Source organism: Larimichthys crocea, chromosome XVII, assembly GCF_000972845.2.
Source record: "Larimichthys crocea isolate SSNF chromosome XVII, L_crocea_2.0, whole genome shotgun sequence".
NCBI lineage: Eukaryota > Metazoa > Chordata > Actinopteri > Sciaenidae > Larimichthys > Larimichthys crocea.
The window spans coordinates 4,989,004-5,012,137 of NC_040027.1; the positions used below are offsets into that span (position 1 = coordinate 4,989,004).

At 41.9% G+C, this 23,134-nt stretch overlaps 1 protein-coding gene across 3 annotated transcripts in view; it reads right to left on the reverse strand.

Moving 5' to 3' along the window:
• Positions 1 to 2,077: 2,077 nt before the first annotated feature.
• Positions 2,078 to 23,134, reverse strand: part of LOC104939120 (disks large homolog 1) — a 165,218-nt gene continuing 144,161 nt past the window's right edge. For all 3 annotated transcript variants that reach the window (XM_027290624.1, XM_027290625.1, XM_027290626.1), the window contains 4 exons: positions 22,162 to 22,294; positions 16,464 to 16,620; positions 15,747 to 15,849; positions 2,078 to 3,649 (listed from right to left, as the gene is read on the reverse strand). In XM_027290624.1, the coding sequence (XP_027146425.1) occupies positions 3,531 to 3,649; positions 15,747 to 15,849; positions 16,464 to 16,620; positions 22,162 to 22,294 (512 nt within the window). In that variant the 3' untranslated portion in view covers positions 2,078 to 3,530. The remainder of the gene's footprint in view (positions 3,650 to 15,746; positions 15,850 to 16,463; positions 16,621 to 22,161; positions 22,295 to 23,134) is intronic.

Genomic DNA, 23,134 nt, shown 5'->3' on the forward strand with positions numbered 1-23,134 from the left:
GCAAATCGTCAGTGGACGAGCATTCTGGGTAGTGTAGGCCTTTCCGCTATCCAAAACATAGGAATAAAAGTTTATTTCTCAGGCTAGAAGGAGAAAAAAAACATACTGAGGGCCACAACATGAAGCTATCTTATTGTTGAATTATCAGTGACACTTTGGCGTGTTTGTGCTGACAAATGTTGATGATATCAATAAAAGAAATCCTTGACATAGTAAGAAAAACAGTTCCGGGCAGAGGGTTGTCCAATCAGATTGTAGCTTGCAGCGTCATGTATCGCTGTGGTCGGGTTATTATTGGAGTGAATGGACGGCTGGAGCTCTGACCAGCGCAAACGCATTATACTGGAGTCAATTGACAACCCAGAGCGTTTCATACAGATGCGGAAGGGTACCTTTTACGTCGGTATCAGACGTCAAGGGGCGTGACAAAGCGTCGGTATTTTACGCGTTGGGAATGAGAACGGGTTGAAATAAACATGTTAAAAATGACTATTTGAGGTGTGCTTTTTGAATACAGACCCCCGGCAACAGCCCACTCGTCACTCTCAAAATTTCTGCAAGAATTTTCTAGTACTGAATTTGCTGAGCAGTGTCAGTAATAATTGTATGTTGGTAACAGGGCCAGAGTCAGGCACACTCAAAATTTCTTTAGAAATGTTTCTAGTTATTCTATATAACCTTGAAATGATCGTGGCTTATGGCTGATTTTGAAAAGACTCCAGAGGAACATAGGCATTACAGTTCAGCACGTAGAGTGATTAACTGACCGTACGAGGTCGGTGTCATGGTATTATCTGACACATGCATATGTACAGATCTACAGTCATATATAGAAAAATGAATTCAGTTGTTCAGTGCCCTACACTTTGGTTTATGACTAAAGACCTGCCAAACTAACAGAATGTGTCTGTGTGTGTCTGCTCTATTTTCTGTTTAAGACTAATTCACAAATGTTAGCAAGGTGACATGCTAAAATATGACAGTGAACAAGGTAAACTTAAATGATTCCAGCTTGTTAGCGTTGTCACTGTAAGCATGTTGGTAAGCTGATATTAACTCAGAGCACAGCAGTGCCACAGACACCTGATAATAATAAGTTGCTGATAATAATCCTTCTCCTTCTTAACATGAAGGAGAAATTATGGTAGCAAAACGTCTTATCTACAACACAGAGGTTCAACATGGAGGACCTGCTCACTCTGTAGATGAAAAAGCTTCATTCTAAGGTAACAAAAACTTCTTCTGTTGGATGGTGAACAACTTTTTATGGAGAAGACTGAGGTCCTTATCATTGCTTCAAAGCTTGCTCAGTGTATTAGCTCCCTTTCATTAGATGTAAAGTCTAATTTAAGAAATCGTGGTGTTATATTTGATCAATCATACTTTGATCAGCATATTAATATATAAAAACTGAATATAAACTCACTAACCCGTTCATGTTTCTTCCACTTGAGAAACATCATCAAACTCAGCTACAGATCATTGATGTTTTAATAGATTACTGGAATTCCCTTTTCACCTGCCTTAGTAAGTTATCTCTGGATTGTCTTCAACTGGACCTGAATGCTGCTGCAAGGCTGTTGACCAGGTCCAGAGAAACAACTCACATCACACCCATCTTATCTGCTTTACTTTAGGTTCCCATCTGTTCAGGATTCTTTTTGAGATTCCTATTTTCATGTATAGAGAATACATATATCAGCACTATGTGACTTCAGTGTTCTGATCAGAGCTCACTGTTTGTCTCTTGTTGCTTGACTGGAAATAAAAGGTGATAATACTGAACGTACCATCAATGTGATGCTCTTCCTGTAGAAGAAGCCTTTAAAAAGAGCATTATATTCAAACCGGTCTTTCTCTCTTACCTGGTGTCAAATGCTTTTTTTTCTATTGTTTCTTATGTTTTATTGTTTGCTTCATTGTATTATCATTGCACCATTTCACTTGTATGCAGCTAAAATGCAATTCAGTATCTCAAAGCAGTCAATCAGCAATCAACCATCCTAATCCAGGCCACCTGATCATTTCATTGAATCGAAGCAGTGAATAGCCTCGAACACCCAAAACAAAATAATAACAGTGGCTACTTAACTTATGCTTGTGACAATCATACCTATTTAAAAAAAATTAACAAGGGTGACTGCAAGCAGCTGCATGTTTCCCGATAGTTTTCTATTGAATTTACATTCACACATCACAAAGACAGTCATTTGTTTTAATGGTGGTATGTCATTGGAGGGTTTAAAAAGCACTGTGGGTCCTCTGGCATCGACTCCAACAAAAACGAGAATCATAATTTAGGTGCATATTCAATAAAACAGCAATTTTAAGTCAATGGATGACTACAGCTCCCAGAGGGATTAGTGTGACCTTTTTCTTCTATAGAGTCTGACCACAGTGCTGCCCTGAGTGTGAGTCAGTGTGTGAGAGAATGTGAGTAGTTCAAGGTGACTCTGACCCGGCTGCTGCTGCATTTTCCTTCTAGGCCACAAAAACAAAGATACAAAATAGAGGTGATATGTTACCAGCACAAGACTCACTCACAATGTCCACCAAGAGCCAATTTAGGCTCATTAGTCATTAGTCATGGCTGAGACAAAATCTATGTTATTTACTATGACAGATAAAAGACATTTGTAAAACTCCCTAACAAGTTCCTTTCAAGCCTGACCAGACACAGATGTGATGTTGTCGTTGAACCGTTGATGTTATAGTCCTGAACCTGGTCTCTCTCTGGAGTTCATTATTGAATAATCAGAATGTGATAATGGAGCAACCCTACCTCAGAGGAAGCAGCATGTTCCTGTTCTTGTTACAGAATAAGTGACTGTTGTCACAGTGTTAGTGTGATCTTAATTTTGATTGGATAAATTGAATTGTGCTTCTCCTTCTCCTATAAATAATGTACAGTATATACTGTTCAATGATGATTTAACTCCCTCGTTCTCTCCCTTTGATTGGTCATCATGTGAATAAAAATATCATTTTTTAGTTGACTGTGGCTGGCTCATATTTGCTCTTTGTTTGTAGCTAATGACTAAAACAATGAGCCTAACAATGATCAGTGTGACCATTAGAGCTGCTGTCTCTGTTTCGATTCTATTGATCTCTCGAGTGCTCCATTGTGACTTATAAGTGACCTAGCGTTGAATCAATACTTCAAATGCTGTGATCCTTGTAAAGAAAGGACTTTAAAAGTGTGTGTGTACAGGAAACTAAGGAGGGACTGGGTGATTCAGAGAAGACTGAAAAAACTGGACAGGCGAGGATAAGGATGACACAAGGACACAGGAGCACACAAGCACACTGATACAAGATAGTTGACAGGCGATAGATGTGTTGTGTGATAGACAGTATTTGCCAGACAATCTAATTGTGCTTTTCGACGTGATTACTTCTCTTTCAGCGTCTCGAAGACACACACCAAACGTAGTGGCTGCAGCTGAGATAAGACCTTATAATAGTTATGTCATGCTGAAGGACACTAGACAATCAGTCACTTCTGTCTGCTGTGTGTGTGTGTGTGTCCATTACCTGACGTAAAGTGTGCGTTTCTGTGTGGAGCGGAGTGACGTGGAGCTGGAGCTGACACTGCTGGTCATCATCTGTTCCCTCAGGTCATGAATCTTTGCCTCGAAACGACTATACTCTACAAACACACACAGAGACACACATGGGACAAACATTGTTAGACAGGTGACAGGTCTGAAAAACAATTATTACACAAACTATTGAAACATCTCATTTAAGCAACGTTTACAAGCAACCTATTAGTCCACATTATATGCAGCACAGTGATTTTGTACATTTCGATCATCTTTGTGATTCAGAAACTAAATTACAGAGCCGAGGCTTTACACAGCTAAGGGTAAGGGAGGGTTATACACAGTGTTAACCACATTTCCTACAGTTATTTTGAGGTGTGGTGAAAAAGAATTTTCCATGTTCATTCAAGACTTTGCAGCTAATTCAGAATGCTGCTGCACGTGTTCTGATAGGAACCAAGATCAGAGATCACATCTCTCCCATTTTGGCTTCCTTGCATTGGCTCCCTAATAAATCTAGAATAGAATTTAAAATTATCCTCCTTACATACAAAGCTCTTCATGGTCAGGCACCATCATATCTAAAAGAGCTCATAATACCTTACTACCCCTCTAGAACACTGCGCTCTCAGGATGCTGGGTTCCTTGTGGTTCCTATAGTGTCCAAAAGTTGATTGGGAGCCAGAGCTTTCAGCTATCAGGCTCCTCTTCTCTGGAACAAACTTTTACATTTACAAATCTCTTCATGCAGGTGGTTGTTGTTGATATCAGAGTGTATTTATTGAGATGAATTCTTCCTGCAGTGCTCATGGACACAACAAAACCCATTTTGATTTGGTAACTGCTGTTTTTCATGAATGCAGCAGGGTAGCTTGCTAGTGTTGTGTTTTCAGATGATGTATTGATTTTTCAACCCAGCCAGCTAAACTCTGATCGGTCATTTGCTTCTCTAAGTAACAGGAACCGCCATCAATGGGCACGGGACCAGATATGTTTCAATTACTGAACAGCGGTCTGGAACAATCAATGTCTTTCGGTCTTAACCATTTATGCCTTTCTTCCTTCCTTCCTTCCTTCCTTCCTTCCTTCCTTCCTTCCTTCCTTCCTACCTTCCTTCTTCTGCTAACATGCCAACAACGAGTCAAATGTTTAGTTATCATGCTGTTTCTGATACACACTGTTGTCCCACGAGAGTAACAGTTATCTGAAGGTGAGTCAGATTAAAGCTGTCATAAATGTTTCTGACTTCAGATGCCTACATGTTGTGCTACAGGTGGAAAATAGGATAGCATGCCCTGAACACAAATGTCACATTATAACATGCACACTGAGTTCACACAGTGACGCTGAAGCGGCTCAGGGGTGGTGTGATGAAGCATCATCAGCGCAGTGTTTTCATGGTGTTAGTTTGTTAGTTCACGTTTGCTCATTGACCGGAAACACACAAACAGAGAACGAAACACAGAGGCTGTAAAACTGCAACTTAAACACATCAATGCATTTTTTTCTCCTGTCAACCTTCCACACATGTCTCTGCTGATGCTTCACACAAATACAACAATGAATTCTCAAACGGCAGTTCCACTTTAATTACCATGAATAACTGTATCCCTGCCTCGCTTGAATGACAAGTAGTAAATTGCAAGAGAGCAACCAGTTAGCCAATCAATGCAAAGTGCAATCATTTGCTCATACGCTCAGCATAGCATGTGCTTTAGTATCCCTCTGCTACATGCTGCAAAAACTCTTTCTAGTGGCCATAAAAATGCCACCGTGCCTCTTTAATTATAAATGTGCATTATTTATGGAAATGCACAGAGTGGAAAAACAAATGACATAATGCACTCTCTAATGTGGATTTTAAGATGATATCTACTAACTATATGCTCTTAGCTGCTGTCTCAAAATGAGAGTTTCATTTTTGATTCAGGGTGTGTGAGCAAACAGCAGATATGTGTGTAATAAATCCTCACTGACTGTCCTCTAGTCTTAACACCACACAGCTTCCCAGAAACCTCTGAACTAACACTCGGATGACAACGCCACTGGCAATAAGCCCGAGAAGGCCCTTCTGAAGGATGTCCCTATGTATGTGTGTGCGTGTGTGCGCGTGCGTGTGTGTGTGTGTGTGTGTGTGTGTGTGTGTGTGTGTGTGTGTGTGTGTGTGTGTGCCTGAACCATTACTGTGGACTACAGAATCTTATTAACCCTGAGTAATTCAATCATACTCGAGGTACACACGGTTATGCACTTACACACACAGGAACACACACACAAAGACCTGCAGTATCTCCTGACATTTCCTCCTTTTCTGTTTTCATTTCCTCGTTCACCTCTGAACACCATCAAAAACAAGCTGACAACCCCCAGACCTTGGCTCTGATTTCCCCCAAAGCAGCTCATCTCAGCCTTTAATTCTCAAGCTACACTTTTAAAAACAGTTCTGGAAAAAGAGTTTTGGTAGATTTGCCATTTGTTGACAAATCAAAATACACTTTTGCTGTAAATTTTGTCACTAGCTTCAACCTTGAATATCTTTCACTGCTGACCTCAGTCTGGCATTTTTTAATCTCAGCTCTAATCCACTTCAAATTGATGGATTAACAGTTCTATTTCAGTTTGTTTTACTGTGGCCTCACCACACCGCATCACAATCACCAGACACTGTATGAACTTTCACATCATCAGTGCATCAATGCAGCATTATGGGATATAGAACAAGAGAGAGAGATAGCGAGAGAAAGAGAGAGAGAGAGACAGAGAGAGGGAGAGAGAGAATACAAGACAGGATGGAGAGAAACTGAAGAGTCAAGGAGAGGAAGCAGATTAATGAGTGTGATTGAGCTTAAATGTATTGCAGCAAACTAAAAAATAAAGTTTGTGTTGAAACAAGAGACAAAGCCATAGATGCTGTAGAGCTACAGAGAGATGGTGCTCCTCTCTGTCATCTACAGACTGTGAGCAGCTGAGATATTAGTGTTATTGAGTCCTGAAGTGACAGACAAAGCTGAAGCTGCTGAGGCTGCAGCTCTGATCATCTCCTGCTTTAAGAGCAAAGCAGAGTGCCGAAGCGAAAGCAGCACAGCAACAGTACTGGAAGTGTTGATCCTAAACTACTGTGAGAGTCGTTCAACCAAAGAGGAGCCGATCCCTGATCATCAGAGGGGTAACAGTGTCAAAGCATCATATACAAGTTCGATATTACCTTTAGCATTGTTCCTTGAAACAGTCAAAGTCCCTGAACTAAAGGCTAAAAGTGTTATAGGTTGAAATGTTACCGTAAGCAGTCATGCCAGGATGTAAGCAAGTAAATCAGGTCTGTCTCTCCCAGATCACGCTCAGCTGTACTCACATGCTGCAGGCAGACAGGAAGGCAGGCTTAACGTCCGCAATGTGATGGCGGTATGGTGGCTTTCGGTAAGTGTGTGCGCGTGTGAGAGAGGGGTTTATGCAGCTTAGAGTCCCAAGACTCGTGAATGAAAAGAAAAAAAAACAGAGAGGAGTGTGTGTGTGTGTGAAAGAGAGGGAGATGATGGAGAGCAGAAAAATGTAAGAAAAAAAAAGAAGTGTGTGTAGGTATGCAGTAGTGTGTGGCACAGAGGAAATGTGTGTGTGTGTGTGTGTGTGTGTGTGTGTGTCAAATCAGTCCAGTGCTGCTCAGCTGCCACAGAAACAACTCTCTCTCTCTACTACGCTCCTCTCTTTCTCTATCTCTCGTTCGCTGGTGCACCCATTTGATCCTCCCCCTTTTTGACAGCAGCTTGCTGTAGGGCGGAGACGCACACACACATGCACACACACACACACACACACACACACACACACACACACATACTGTTTCCTCAGGTCACTCATGCAGGAAGCTGAGTCGATGCCAGGGTCTCCTGCCCCAGGGAATTGGTCTACACACACGTGCCACACAAACACACTCAGTAAATCTTTTTTTTTTTTTTAAGATTATTTTTTTTGCCTTTTATGATAGTACAGCTGAAGACAGACAGGAAGCAGAGAGAGGGGAGTGACACGTAGTAAATGGCCATCAAATGCGGGATTCGAACCGGGGTGCAGCGAGGACTATAGCCTCTTACACACGGGGCAGCCGCTTAACCCACTACGCTACAGACCGCCCCACACTCATTAAATCTTAACCAAGCATTTTGAATATTGATTTTTGGAAAGCTTAATTGGAGCCTCCATTTCATATCTCCTATCCTTTTTTTATCTGGAAAAAGTGAGGAAAGAGCAGAAGAAGAATGATGATGAGCATCTGCCTTCATTCGTAGTAGAAAGTCTTCATCGTTTATGTTTGTCTGTGTCTCAGTCTGTCTCTCATTCCCTCTTCATCTTCAGTTTCTTTACAGTTTCTGTCTGATAATTGATAATGTTTTCTTCTCTCCATCCCTTCTATCTTTACTTCTTTCCCTAGACATCACCCCCACCCCCAACAGTGATACAGTAACCCACATTGATATGAAGTTCTACATTATGAACATCTAACTGCCTCTGTCAACACACATCACCTGAATGCAGCATTATCAGATTAAGAGCAAGAGAGGGACACAAACAGGGAGATCAAGGGAGAAAACAAGACATAATAGAGATAAAGAGAGAGACTGTAAAGGGGTACAAGGGAGGAGGAGGAGGAGGAGGAAAAGATGAGGGGGAGGGGTGATGACAGAGACTAATGGTTCAGGGGCTCACATGCACTCCTTCCTCCATTTACCTCTCCTCTCCTCTCCTCTCCTCTCTCCCTAGAGGAACATTGTTCCCCTGTTCAGCAGCTGGCAGAGACCTTCTCTCTGCATTGTGCAGCTTCAGTATTATCCAATAGAAAACCACTGGAGACGGGCAGATCTCATCTTTAGAGCTGTGTGCATTGCACCAGTATTTTCTTTTCTGTCACCATTTCTAATATTGGATCAGAGCCATATTTATATAAACCTGGCATGAGTGTAATCAGTGTCAATAACTGCTGCATGAATGTACAGTCAATAATCAATACATCCCCCCTTATTTACTTTCCCACAGGAAGAAGCATGGATGTTCTGTCCTGTTTGTCATTACAACTTTAATATCTATACTTTTTATTACTTATATAATGATATCCTGCGGGGGGTTTGACCATTGGTAGTACTGAGGAGAGCTCTTCTTTTTGTTTTGTATCATGAATGCAATACCTGCTGCTGACTTCACGCTATTCCACTGATGGACAGTTGGTGGCAGTAATGCATAGAAAGGCACAACAATGTGTCAACACCAATGACAGTCAAAAGAATGGATAGTGCATGCATGACATCGCCCACGGGTTTCTGCCTGTGTGTGGCACTGGCCACTGCCATGTTGGCTTTACTGCCTCTCCCACCTTCTGGCTAATCTGAAAATCAGCAAAGACATAGATCATCAGGGGCCTGAGGCGGGCTATAGCTATAGAGACCAAAACTGTTTTTTGTAGCAGGCTGTAAACATGTTTGTTTTTGCTGTGAAGGTGGACATTTTAACATGGACACTTATGGACACTGACTTGTTCTGTAGCCATTGGCTTAATTTCCCAGAAACGGAGGTTGCCATCTGCACAATTTAAAATACTAAAACAAGCAAAGGAAATGTGTTTAACACATCATGGTTAGCCTGAAAGGAACACACAACACTCACTTTGTTCACAAGAAAACGTCACATCGTCACATGGCGCCTTTAATTCAGACTCATCTCTGTTCTATTCTTGAACTTTTCCTGTTTGAATTTGTTTTGTTGTTGCTGCTGCAAAACTCTGTTGTTGTTCAAAGAGGATAAATAAAGCTTCTTTTCTACATTTCCAAGGCATTATATAGACTTGTTTTTTGTAGTGATTTCAGACCATATATATATATATATATCCTTCTCACCCCGGTGGGGTGGTATCCGTGTCATCCTCAAGCTCGGGTCCTCTACCAGAGGCCTGGGAGTTTGAGGGTTCTGCGCAGTATTTTTGATGTTCCTAGGACTGCACTCTTCTGGACTGAGGCTTCAGATGTTGTTCCTGGGATTTGCTGGAGCTACTCTCCCAATTTGGGGGTTACTGCCCCAAGTGCCCCCACTACCACAGGGACCACGCAACCCTTGACCTTCCACATCCGTTCCAGCTGCTCTTTCAACCCTTGATACTTCTCAAGTTTCTCATGTTCCTTCTTCCTGATGTTGGCGTCAGCTGGGATCGCCACATCTATCACCACTACCCTCTTCTGCTCTTTATCCACCACCACTATGTCTGGTTGGTTAGCCAGGACCTGTTTGTCAGTCTGGAAGCTGAAGTCCCACAGCACCTTGGCCCTGTTGTTCTCAGCCACCTTCTGTGGTATGGCCCATTGGGATTTAGGTACTTCTATTCCATACTGGTTGCAGATGTTCCTGTATACTATCCTAGCCACTTGGTTGTGCCTCTCCATGTACGCTGATCCAGCTAGCATCTTACACCCTGCTACTATGTACTGGACTGTCTCAGGGGCTTCTTTACACACTGCATCTTGGGTGTGGTCTGGTCTACTCTGGTAGATCCTGGCCTCTATGGCTCTTGTGCTTATGGCCTGTTCTTGTGCTGCCATGATTAGTGCCTCTGTGCTGTCGGTCAGTCCTGCATTATCCAGCCACTGGTAGGATTTCTTGATATCAGCCACTTCCTCTATCTGACGGTGGTACATGCCATGTAGGGGTTTGTCCCTCCAGGTTGTCTGTTCCTCCTCCTCTGCACTCTCATCAGGGTTCTGCTGCCTGAGACATTCACTTAGCAGTTCATCCTTCGGGACCATCTTTCTGATGTATTCTCGTATTTTCGATGTTTCATCCTGGACTGTGGCCTTGACGCTCACTAGCCCTCGGCCTCCCTCTTTCCGTTTAGTTTATAGCCTCAGGGTGGCATGGTGAGGAGCTTTCCAGTCTTGATATCTGTCGCTTCTATCTCCTCCTTTGGCCAGTTTATAATGCCAGCGGGGTATCTGATGACTGGTAGTGCGTACATGTTGATGGCTTGGACCTTGTTCTTACCATTAAACTGGCTTTTCAGGACCTGCCTTACTCTCTGGAGGTATTTGGCTGTGGTTAACTTCCTTGTGGCCTCTTCATGGTTTCCATTAGCCTGTGGGATGCCAAGGTACTTGTAGCTGTCTTGGATATCACCTATGTTGCCCTCTGGTAGGTCAATCCCCTCAGTCCGGATCATCTTGCCTCTCTTTGAGACCACCTGGCCACACTTGTCCAATCCGAATGACATCCCTATGTCATCGCTGTAGATCCTGGTGGTGTGGATCAGTGAGTCCATTTCTCGCTCGTTCCTGGCATACAGCTTGATGGCATCCATGTAGAGCAGGTGGCTGATTGTTGCCCCACTACGGAATCGGTACCCGTACCTGCTCTTCATGATGATCTGACTGAGGGGTTCAGGCCTATGCAGAACAGCAGTGGTGATAGCGCATCTCCTTGGTATATGCCGCACTTGATGTTGACTTGGGCAATGGGCTTTGAATTGGCCTCTAGGGTTGTCTTTCACATTTCCATTGAATTCTGGATGAAGGTCCTTAGGTTCCTGTTGATCTTATACAGTTCAGTGCCTCGCTCATGTAATGAGCCACATGCTTACTCATTTTTGCCGCAATGATGCCTGACAGGGCCTTCCATGTTGGGCAGAGACAGGTGATTGGCCGGTAGTTGGATGGGATGGGTCCCTTTTGGGGGTCCTTCATGATTAGGACTGTCCTGCCTTGGGTTAGCCACTCTGGGTGGGTCCCATCCCTGAGCAGCTGGTTCATCTGTGCTGCTAGGCGCTCATGGAGTGCAGTTAGCTTCTTCAGCCAGTACGTATGGATCATGTCGGGGCCTGGTGCTGTCCAGCTCTTCATCTTTGACACTCTTTCTTGGATGTCTGCCATTGAGATGGTTACTGGTTCTTGTTCTGGGAGGTTGCTGTGGTCAGCTCTTAGGTCCACTAACCATTGGGCATTGGTGTTGTGTGATGCCTCTCTTTCCCATATGTCTTTCCAGTATTTTTCCACCTCAGCTCTTGGCGGGTCTGACCAGTTGTTGTTTCCCTGCCACTGAGAGTACACCTTGGCTGGTTCAGTGGAGAACAGCTTGTTTATTCTCCTGGCCTCTCCCTCCTTGGTGTATCTGTTCAACCGGGTGGCCAGAGCTGTTAGTCGCTGTTTGGCAGTTTTGAGTGCCTCTGGTATGGAGAGTGAGTTGTACTTCCTGGGCACCCCTTTATTCACCATGTTTCCTTTCTGCAGTTCAGCTAGCTGGCTAACTTCTCTCCGTGTTGCCTTTATCTTGGCCTAATCGTCTCTTCCATGGTGGGTACTGTTTGTTATGTCCCAAGCCCACCTTGTATCCAAGCATCATATATATATATATATATAGAAGCACTGGAAGAGGCTCATCTATAATGGATACGATACAGTACAGTCATAGTCATATTGGTAATGATTAATTGATTGGATTGCAAAGCAGATGACAAGAGAGAGAAAGAGACAAGAGAAAGACAAAAATGAGGAATGTTTTATAGTAATGCGCTGTTTAAATGTGGAAGCTGATAAATGTGTTTCATCTCTGGCAGCTAATAAAAGCCTCAGCATGACAGTGTCACAGCAACACGCTGCCAATCAGTCACCTTCCTGTTACAAGTTTCAGCTGAAATACGCCAAATCACACTCTGTGGGCGATGAGTCAGGCCATTACCACAGACACCAGTAACACTGGGGAGGAGAAGGAGAAGGGGAGCTGACAGGTGGAAAGGAAGATGATGAAGGGAAAAGGAAGGAAACTGAGGTAAAGAGAAAAACAGCAATAAAGTGAAGTGGAAAAAAAAAGAAAGCAGCCTACTGTATGTATCCAGAAGGTAATATTCCCACAACTTTGATTCTAAAAGCTCACAGATAAAGTTGCTGTTAATCTTCAACTTGTGCACAACACACAGACGCCGAGTGTGTCTGTATGTGTACAGTATGTGTGTGACAGTGTGTGTCCGTGATGGTTGTGTGTAATCCCAGTGACTAATACTGCTGTCAACCTGCAGGCATTACCAGTCCCACATCAGGAAGCAGGCACAGGGGGTAGATCATGCTTAAAGGTCAATACATTGACATTTTGGTCTTTTAATGAACATCTAGATATTGTTCTGGTCAGTACAAACAGTAAGTGGATTTGAGGAAAAGTAACACTTAGGATTTCCTGTTGAGAAATGAATTCTGGTTTTAACATTTTACTGGTTATCTATTTCTTTTCTTAACCTCCCCTCATACACCGTATATCTGCTTTACTCTTTAAAAACCATGTGTCTACTTTGTTCATTTCTATATCATCTTATGTTGTCAAAAAGCTTTGTTTGTTTCACACATACTGTGTGACACCCTCTACCTTGTTTTGCTCAGTTCTGTCCATTCAGGGTTTTTGCTGCTACAGCCTGTGAAAATCATTGTGAGGAAACTTTTTTCGTGAAGATCATTATTCTAACTCTGCTGCTAAACCTCATTAAGGGCCTTGGAATGCTCGAGAAGTTTCGATAGCATACAGGACCGAACTCGAGAAAACCACAAAGTTCTGCAGTGATTAGGCGGTAATTCAAATGCATGCCAGTGATGTTCACTAAAATTAGTGAGATCACTGCTCTCACCATGAAGAACTGGCATGAGCAGTAGCTTGTGGTGGCTAATGTTAGCTAACTGTAGATACTGTAAATATTTCTGATATTTCATTGCCTTCTCTACTTTTACACATTTTAGTCTTTAAAGCAACAAACTGAGAATGTTTCTAAATTCAAGGTCTGTTTTTAGGTGAAGATAGTTGTATAAAGCCTTTTGTGGTCAGCATCTGCTGGCTGGAATCGGAAGTTTCAAAAATGTGGAGTCAGAAAGAAGTGTAGCTTATCTCTCATCTCTGTGACAGAGAGACCACACTTCCAAAAGTCCTGAACAAAGTGGGTTGTTTTGTGGGTAATGTGTGCAGATTTTGACAATGACACTGCAACCTCCACAGCGTGGGTTCAAAGCAAGTTTATATTGCATGTTGTTATTTTTTTGTGAGGATGGTTTTCATGAAGTGAGTTCTTTTAGAGAGTGAAATAACTAACTACAGCTTGTAAACAATTTACTTCTTACTGTGAGTATATTATAGACACTGAGTGTATGCTAATCATTGGAATTGGAGCATCACATAAAATATAAATTCATATCCATGAATATTTATACTGTAAAATTAAGTAACACAAAGGAAAATGGTTTGTATTTTTTTAAGGATTGTCTGATTCACCACAATACACTTCAACTGAAATGTATGCACCAAAAATCTGACAAAAAGTCAGACAGTTATTTTGGAAGGAATTCTAGTCAAACACCTCTGTCTGGCCAAAGACATATCAATTTGGGGTTAACATACTTTGTAGCCATAGGTCTGACAAAATTGGCTTAAAACATGAAGAGGAATGTCGGCAGCGCTAACACAGCATGAAGACTTTTCACAGACAAACATGCTCCATCTGCTGTTCTTAAAATAAATATGGATCTATATCTGCTGCATCAACTTTAATCAACCATGTCGCTGACCAAGCTAGTACACACACACACACACACACACACACACACACACACACACACACACACACACACACACACACACACACACACACACACACACATGCCATGAGAGCTTCTGTGGCTACCTGCACTGTTGTTGTGTTTGCCTACAACCATATTTAATATAAATAACAGGAGGAGACCTGCACGCAAACAGTGAGACGGACACTTTTCCTTTCCTGGTGGAGGTCATTATAAGTTCCTCTGCCATTGGCAGGAAGTGTGTGTGTGAAACAGAGGGAGTGCTGCTGGTCACCACATGCTATCGCCACGGGAACGGGACAAACATGAACCTCAGATGGACACACACATAGAGCTGACCAAAGCCCAGCGTGGACAGAAGGTTTGATAGAGAGTTCAGTCAACAGTCACTAATGAGAGTCACGACACAGACACACACACAGACACACACACACAGGCGCCCCATGCACGCACACTCAGTAAAGTAAAGTATATTTGCTAAAGAAATAGGTATGACCAACCACCAGGATAACAACACAAGATGTCACCATCATCCACCTGAGCTTACCTTTGAGTTTCAAATATTCCTACAGTTGAAACCACAAATCTGAAAAATAACAGCTGCTGTATCTGAAAATAAATATGAAATGAACTTCATGCAGTTCTGCTCCAGTTATATCTGCAACATTACACTAAATGTTCAAATGCATGCTGTGAAATTATGGTTTAGAACAGCAAAGAGCTTTCATGAAAAGGTTGTAGATATTTATTCTCTATTGAAACAGAAAGAATATGAAAGTAAATGTCACAGATTCAAATAAAATATCATATCTGTATGAGTGCTATGAGAGTGATTTACAATGTTTTTTTTTTAATCTAACCTCAAAAGGATCAAATAACAATTCTAAATAATCCATATATTGTGGTTTTCATCATGGTGTATGAGGATATCACTACACTGCTTCCATAAGCTTTCCATAGTGCAGCTGCATTATGTTCTGACAGCATTTTCCACATCTTTTTAAAGGCCTGTGATCATGTGAGCACACTCTGGTCTTACCTAGAACAACACACCTTCCTGGACCATATAATATACAAACACACACACACAACCTCTGCCAGTACAGGGGAATCAGGGGACCAGGGCACCTGATGCTGTGTTAGTGTGTGAGTATGTTATACTCTAGTCCCCCAGATATCCCATTAGCTGAGCCAATCAGCAGTTGTAATCAAGTTTCCTTGGTTACAGCCTTCTCAGTCACTCCCAATAGACAAACATTCAGGATGGTGCTTGTTGGGAAATCTCAGCTCTGCACAGATCTGCTTGTGGTGTATGTATGTATGTGTGTGTGTGTGTGTGTGTGTGTGTGTGTGTGTGTGTGTGTGTGTGTGTGCATGTATGTTGCACAAATAGTGAACTGAAACATAACAGAAGAAGAAGAAGAAGAAGAAGAAGAAGAAGAAGAAGAAGAAGAAGAAGAAGAAGAAGAAGAGGTGACACTGGGCGTGGTCAGAGGTGATCTCTGTATGCCAGTCAAAACAGGATTTTCTGGTGTCCATTTCAAAATAAATCTCTTCTGTTGATATTTGAATGCATTCATCTGTGAAGGAGATGGACAATATTGTGCTGTTTAGCAGTACTCACCCTCAGGTCTGTACTGTGCTACTATGGTAACATTCTGTCCTGCATTCTTCAGAGCAGCGGCTGCCTGCTCATGTGTAGCACTGGACAGGTCCACACCATTCACCTAGACACACACATACGCACACATACAATTAGAGCTCATGCCTTGGATTATTATTAATAAATGTACAGTGAGAAGGACACTGTTAGTGGGTCAATAAGTGTGCATGTGTAATATTGAAAGCTTGTTTAATGGATAAAATAATTTCATGGCAGCGCTTGCATCATAATGCAGTCATTAAAAGTCACCATTAAATCCTGTCTGAAAAAAATGAAAGTCATATTTCACTTTAGTGGAAAACAAAATAAAGCTTCAACACATACACACACACGCACACGCACACACACACACACACACACACACACACACACACACACACACACACACACACACACACACCCATCAGCCATTAGTGCTGACGTAATGACTGCTAACATGGACAGTTTAGTGAAATGTCTTTAAACTCTTTAGTTCTCTCTTCAGTTCAAGTTAAAAAAATTCATATATTCTAAAATATTGTTATTTCTTTGTTTATAGTTAGCTGTTCTGTATGACAACACATCAACAATTTAAAAGAGACAGAAGTTCCCTTGTGTAGAATATTAATTGTAGATAAAATATTACATTGTAGAGGTATTAATAGTAGTAATGGTGACAGTGTCTGTGTCAGGTCTTACCGACAGGATGCGGTCTCCCTTCCGTAGCTCCCCACACAGATCAGCTGGACCTCCAGCTAGAATAAAGGAGATGAAGATTCCCTCTCCATCCTCCCCTCCAACAATGTTAAAACCAAGTCCTGTGGACCCCCGTTGGAGCACCACCCGCCTGGGTTCCCTTGAAGAAACACAAATGAAACAGACACATACCGCATTAGGGTAAAAGATGATGGGATCCAAGTTTTAAGCACAAATGAGTACTTTTTATTCGTTTTGTAGACATCTTAATGTATATTGTCAGTTATGACTTAGATAGAACTGCTGCTTTTGTTGCTGCTTAAAGTTAACTGATATTAAGCTGTTTAACCCCAGTCTAAGAAGTAGTGAGAAGTGAGAGATGATTTTATATGTTATATTACAACGCAACTACAAAAGAAAACTTTAACATTTTGCATTACACTGTATATTTTTTCATTTTACAGCTCAGTGGAGCAATTGGTATTTAATATTAGAATAAGTCACTGTGATGACCAGCAGATGTCAGTATTGCACTGTCTCTCTGCCTCTGTTGCACCACCACAGTGTCCACATACACACTTGAAAGATACATGACTTGATTCTTCAGTAATTCGTCATTTCTAAACTGAGCACATGAAAAAAATCTACATCACAGGAAAAACAGGCAAATACATATTGAAGAACCAAGGAACTAAAAGCACTGATTTTATCTTTATATAAAATGTATAAAAGCAGTAAATTCTCACATTTTATGAAGCAGGAAACAGATGTAAAAAGAATTTCACTCTTCCTCCCCTGTCCCGTGTCAAGGCCCAAAGACCAAATTTTAGAGTCCCCCCACACAAACCCCAAACCTGAGCCATTTACTAATGTAACACACTACAGTAAGACAGCAGTTTCTAAACAAGTTCATTCTATATATGTTTTCCCTTAAATATTTGATTGTCTTTGGAATCCCTGAGTGTAATCAGAAAATAGTTATGAATATGTTTTGGTTTTTTTATTTGAAATCCAAGTCACAGGCGTGATGTGTGCAAATACAACAATAGTCTTATTGTGAGGAAAGTACTGCATCATCGTATCATTCTCACAAACAGAGTAAGAGTTGAATACCTACCCGGGGTATCAGGGTATTTATAAATACAGCCAATCCATATGCTGTATATGAAGTGAATGGACTTCTGAGTGAAATGGTTCTAACCCAGGTTACACCAATCAGATCCACACTGAACAGTTTCTTTGTCAATGTTATAAAAACACAACTCTCATGGTACATTCATCAAGGTGGGTTGGTAAAGAAAACAAATCTTAATTAAAGCTGCAAGCAGCGATGGTCGGGCCCTCGCAGATGTGCGCACGTCGAAATGTGCGCACGTCGAAATGTGTGCATGTGGAAATGTGCATAGAGTGCCACGCCCACAAAGTTTCCCCAAAATTCATAATTTTGATAACTTTTACTCAGGAAGTCTATGTGAACACACCTACCAAGTTTGAAGTCAATGAGGTAAAATCCCTAGGAGTTCGTGCAAACATGACCCCTTGTCAACCACGCTGAAACACAGAAAATGGCGATTTTCATTCTTAAATATCTCGCTTCCTGTGCATTGTAGCCCATTGCTCCAAGAGACTTTTTTGTAGGTCTTGCCATGTTCTACAATTCTACAATTCTGTTGCTGAGTTTCATAATTCTGTGTCCAAAACTGTGGCTGTTCCAAAGAAAAATTCCAGGGGGCGCTATGGAGCGTTTTTGCCCCACCCCCTAATTAATTATGCAGCCGAATTGTGCATAATATTGGTCTTTACAACCCCAAGAAGTTTCAGACAGCTCTGAGAAAGTTTATGATAGCCCAAAACTTTTGCCTGAAAATCAGCCAAAAAAGTCAATGGAGTCTCATTTTTTTTTCGAAAAAATCAGCAGCGTTGACTTTGACGCACCGTCATGGCCACACCCTCTAATGAAAAGTTGCGATTTTGATACGTTTTCATTGTTGAGGCCTTGAGAACACACACCAAGTTTCAAAGACATCAGATAAAATCCCTAGGAGGAGTTCATTCAAATGCGACCCCTGGAAATTACCACAAAACCGGAAAAGTCCAAATTTGACAAAAATTGGATGCCGTACGCTTCACTGTAGCCTGGGGAACCAAGAGACTTTTTTGTGTGTCTCGGCATGTTCGTACATGTGGATGAAACCGTGGCGAGGGGTACCTCTGAAAACACACACCTAGGTGGCGCTGTAGAGCCATATGCGTACGTCCATGTGCGAGACCCCCAAAATGCGTAATTTTATGCCCGACATTGGGGGGGGTAGGCAAATTTTCGTGAGTTTTCGAGGGGATATGGGCCGTCGAAAATGCGATTTACTTTTAGATGTCGTTCAGCGTTTGAAATCCAATAGGGCCTCGCCCCAGTGTGCCATGCTCGGGCCCTAATAATGGTAATTTTCATCCTTGAATATCTCGCTTCCTGTTCATTGCAACCCATTGGTCCAAGAGACTTTTTTGTAGGTCTTGCCATGTTCTACAATTGGGCTGAGGTTTCATAACTCTGTGTCCAAAACCGTGGCAGGGCTGCCTCAAAGAAATGTTCAAGGGGGCGCTATGGAGCGTTTTTGCCATGCCCCCCAAATGATATTATGCAGTCGAATTGTGCATAATATTGGTCCTAACAACCACGTGAAGTTTCAGACAGCTCTGAGGAAGTATATGATAGCCCAACACTTTTGCCTGAAAATCAGCCCAAAAGTCAATGGAGTCTCATTTTTTTTCGAAAAAAATCGGCAGCGTTGACTTTGACGCGCCGTCACGGCCACGCCCTCTGATGAAAAGTTGTGTATTTGATAACTTTTCATTGTCGAGGCCTTAGGAACACACACGCCAAGTTTCAAGCACATCGGATAAAATCCCTAGGAGAAGTTCATTTAAATGTGACCCCTGGAAATGACCCCAAAAACACGAAAAGTCAAAATTTGGCAAAAATTGGACGCCATACACTTCATTGTAGCCCGGGTCACCAAGAGACTTTTTTGTGCGTCTGGGCATGTTACATACTCCCTCCAAATTTCGTACACGTGGATGAAACCGTGGCGAGGGGCACCGCCAAAAACACACATCTAGGTGGCGCTGTAGAGCCATATGCGTACGTCCATGTGCGAGATCCCCAAAATGTGTAATTTTACACCCGACTTTGGAGGGGTAGGCACATTTTCGTGAGTTTTCGAGGGGATATGGGCTGTCGAAAATGCGATTTACTTTTAAACGTTGTTAAACGTTAGAAATCCAATAGGGCCTCGCCCCAGCGTGCTGTGCTCGGGCCCTAATTAAAGCTGCAAGCAGCGATGGTCGGGCCCTCGCACATGTGCGTATGCCGAAATGTGCATAACATCGGTCTTAATAACCACAAGAAGTTTCAGACATCTCTGAGAAAGTGCTTCCTGATGATTTCTTCTTTGAATCTTTTTATTGATTGCCACGCCCACACCATTTCCTCAAAATTCATCATTTTGATAACTTTTACTCAGGAAGTCTATGTGAACACAACTACCAAGTTTGAAGTCAATTGGATAAAATCCCTAGGAGGAGTTCGTTCAAATATGAAACCTTGTCAACCAGCCCGAAACACAAAAAATGGCGATTTCATTCTTAAATATCTCGCTTCCTGTTCATTGTAGCCCATTGGTCCAAGAGACTTTTTTGTAGGTCTTGCCATGTTCTACAATTAGGTTTCATAACTCTGTGTCCAAAACTGTGGCGGGGCTGCCTCAAAGAAAAGTTCAAGGGGGCACTAGAGCGTTTTTGCCCTGCCCCCTAACTAATATTATGCAGCCAAATTTTGCATAATATTGGTCTTAATAACCAATAAGTTTCAGACAGCTCTGAGAAAGTACATAAGAGGCCAACACTTTTGCCTGAAAATCAGCCCAAAAGTAAATGGAGTCTCATTTTTTTTCGAAAAAAATCGGCACCATTGACTTTGACGCACCGTCACGGCCACGCCCTCTGATGAAAAGTTGTGATTTTAAAAACTTTTCATTGTCGAGGCCTTAAGAACACACAAGCCAAGTTTCAAACACATCGGATAAAATCCCTAGGAGGAGTTCGTTCAAGTATGCCCCCTGGAAAAGGCCAAATTTGACAAAAATTGGACGCCGTACGCTTCACTGTAGCCCGGGTCACCAAGAGACTTTTTTGTGTGTCTCGGTATGTTACATACTCCCTCCAAATTTCGTACACGTAGATGAAACCGTGGCGAGGGGCCCCTCTACAAACATACATCTAGGTGGCGCTGTCGAGCCATTTTTGCACGTCCATGTGCGAGACCCCCAAAATGCATAATTTTACACCCGACTTTGGGGGGGTAGTGGGGGGAGTTTTCGAGTACATATAGGCTGTTGAAAATGCGATTTACTTTTAAACTTTCGAAATCCAATAGGGCCTCGCACAGCGTGCCATGCTAATTTGTGAAAATGAGACTTCTAATCAGACAATCTGACAGATGCAGTACTCTGAGTCGAGGTATCAAGAGAGTGAAAGGGGTAAATTGGTGCATTTCTTGTTTTATGGCACAAATAATAAATGCTCACATATTTCACCACCGCTTACAGAGTCACAGTGGACGTTCATTAAGAGCCATAATGCTCTATTTGCATGAGAAACTAATCAGAGATGGAAGAGAGAATAAAGGAGAGACACAAAGAGAGGGGGAGACGTCAAAATGACCATTCTGCAGTCAGTCTGAGGCTTATCAGATTTATTCTAATCGAAGTGTCCTGATTGGTCCAAAGGCCTGTGACGAAACAAGTCATATTCTGGTAACCACGGTGACGCTGGTTGAGTGACGACGACTGTGATAGGCTGTAATCTGTCCATTATAATGGATTAAAGACAGTGGAAAAAAAAATTCGCACCGCCATCTGCCTTTTACACACACACACGCACACACACCCACAAGAGTGCTGTGGACCTGTCTGAGGGCCACGTAAGACCTCAGAGTTGTTAATGCCTGTCTGAGAAAAGTGTATAAAAGTGTGTGGTTAGGGATTTTACAGCCTTAAAACATGTATAATAATTGTAAAAAATAAAGCTGATCACTTCACGGATTTCGTCTATTGCGGGTTATTTTTAGAACGTATCCCTCGCGATAAACAAGGGACCACTGTATTACATTATGTCAGTTTCTGGGTTCCACCACAGTCTTTACTTGGTTTGTCTGAACAACAGTCTAAAACATTGATATTAAGTTTCTATAAAATAGATAAAAGCAGCAATTTCTCACATTTTATGAAGCAAGAAACCAATGTAGAAAGACTATTTGTCCCCATCTCCCACGGTGGCCCAAAGGCCTGATCTTAGGGTTCCCCTACCTGTCAAGTCCCACTTTAAGCCCAAACCTGAGCTATTTTCATTTCATTCATATGTCATGTAGTAAGTCTGTATGGAAACGTATAGATCAAATCAAATCCAATCAAATAGATATCTAATATATTAAGTTTTTACTCAAATTATTTCTATAGGTAGTTCAGCCTCAAATGTTTGGTTATGTTTAGAAACCTTGAGTGTAATTAAAAGATAATCATTAATATATTTAGGTTGTGCATGTTTTATTTGAATGAATGGGTCATTTACAGTCATGGTGGGACTTTACAGTCAACACAGAGTGGTTCCATAATAAACCTGGACGTGTGTGAGTGTGAGGTCTTACCTGGAGATGTCGTCGTCTCCGGTTATGGCTCTCGGCAGGGGTGAGTATCTGGGCGTGGTCAGTGGGGCGGGGCTTACAGAATGGCTGCCGCTCATGTAGGGGCTTATATGGTTGTCTTGATGTGGGGAGCACGCTGGAGGAACACACACACATTATTTCCTGATTTTAGCACACTGTAATATATATATATATATACCGCGTCTAAATTCAAATAGTGAATTTATTTCATAATCAATACTCATACTTATCACATGCTGTTTAATAATCTGCTGATTTGGAGAGGTGACAAGTGTCTGTAATCCAGTAGACTAAATTCACCCCATCTGATTATCAGACTGTTACACACACATTTCAAACTGTCTGCTGGATGTCATCTTTATAGCATCTTCATCTACAAGTTCATTTACAGTATTTTAAAGATGTCATTACAAGCTCTTCACTTCAACTGAAACTCTTTTATGTAACCTCAGTGAGGTCTTCTGTGATATTATTCCCTGATGTGATTTCACAATTAGTCCAGGACTACACCTTTTAGCCTCAATGTTATGTTGATGACATGTAACAACATTATTTGGCATGAGTTTTGTAATGTCTACATTGCATTTAACCACCAGCTGCTGCTCCTCATCAAAGGGGAAGGGAGCTGGGGTTATTTAAAAGCAAAGCTAATTAAAGAAAACACTCCTCTCCATTTTTATTTATTGTCCTAAATCATGTTTTTGTTCCGTCCGGGGAATATCAATCAAACTTGTGTTGGTTTATTAGTTTTAAAAATGGTGTTTGTCTGTTTACCTCTTCAGCTCTAGTAAGAAGCCTTGGAAACACACGATGGTTGCCTTTTATAAATGTGCCCTAAGCAGATATCCACTAACAGTTTTGTTCCTTGCTGTTCTTTATAGTTAAACACCATCTGGCCCTAAAATGCTTCAGCCTCTTGGCTCCAATGATGTGTGCTACATTTACCAGAGCACCC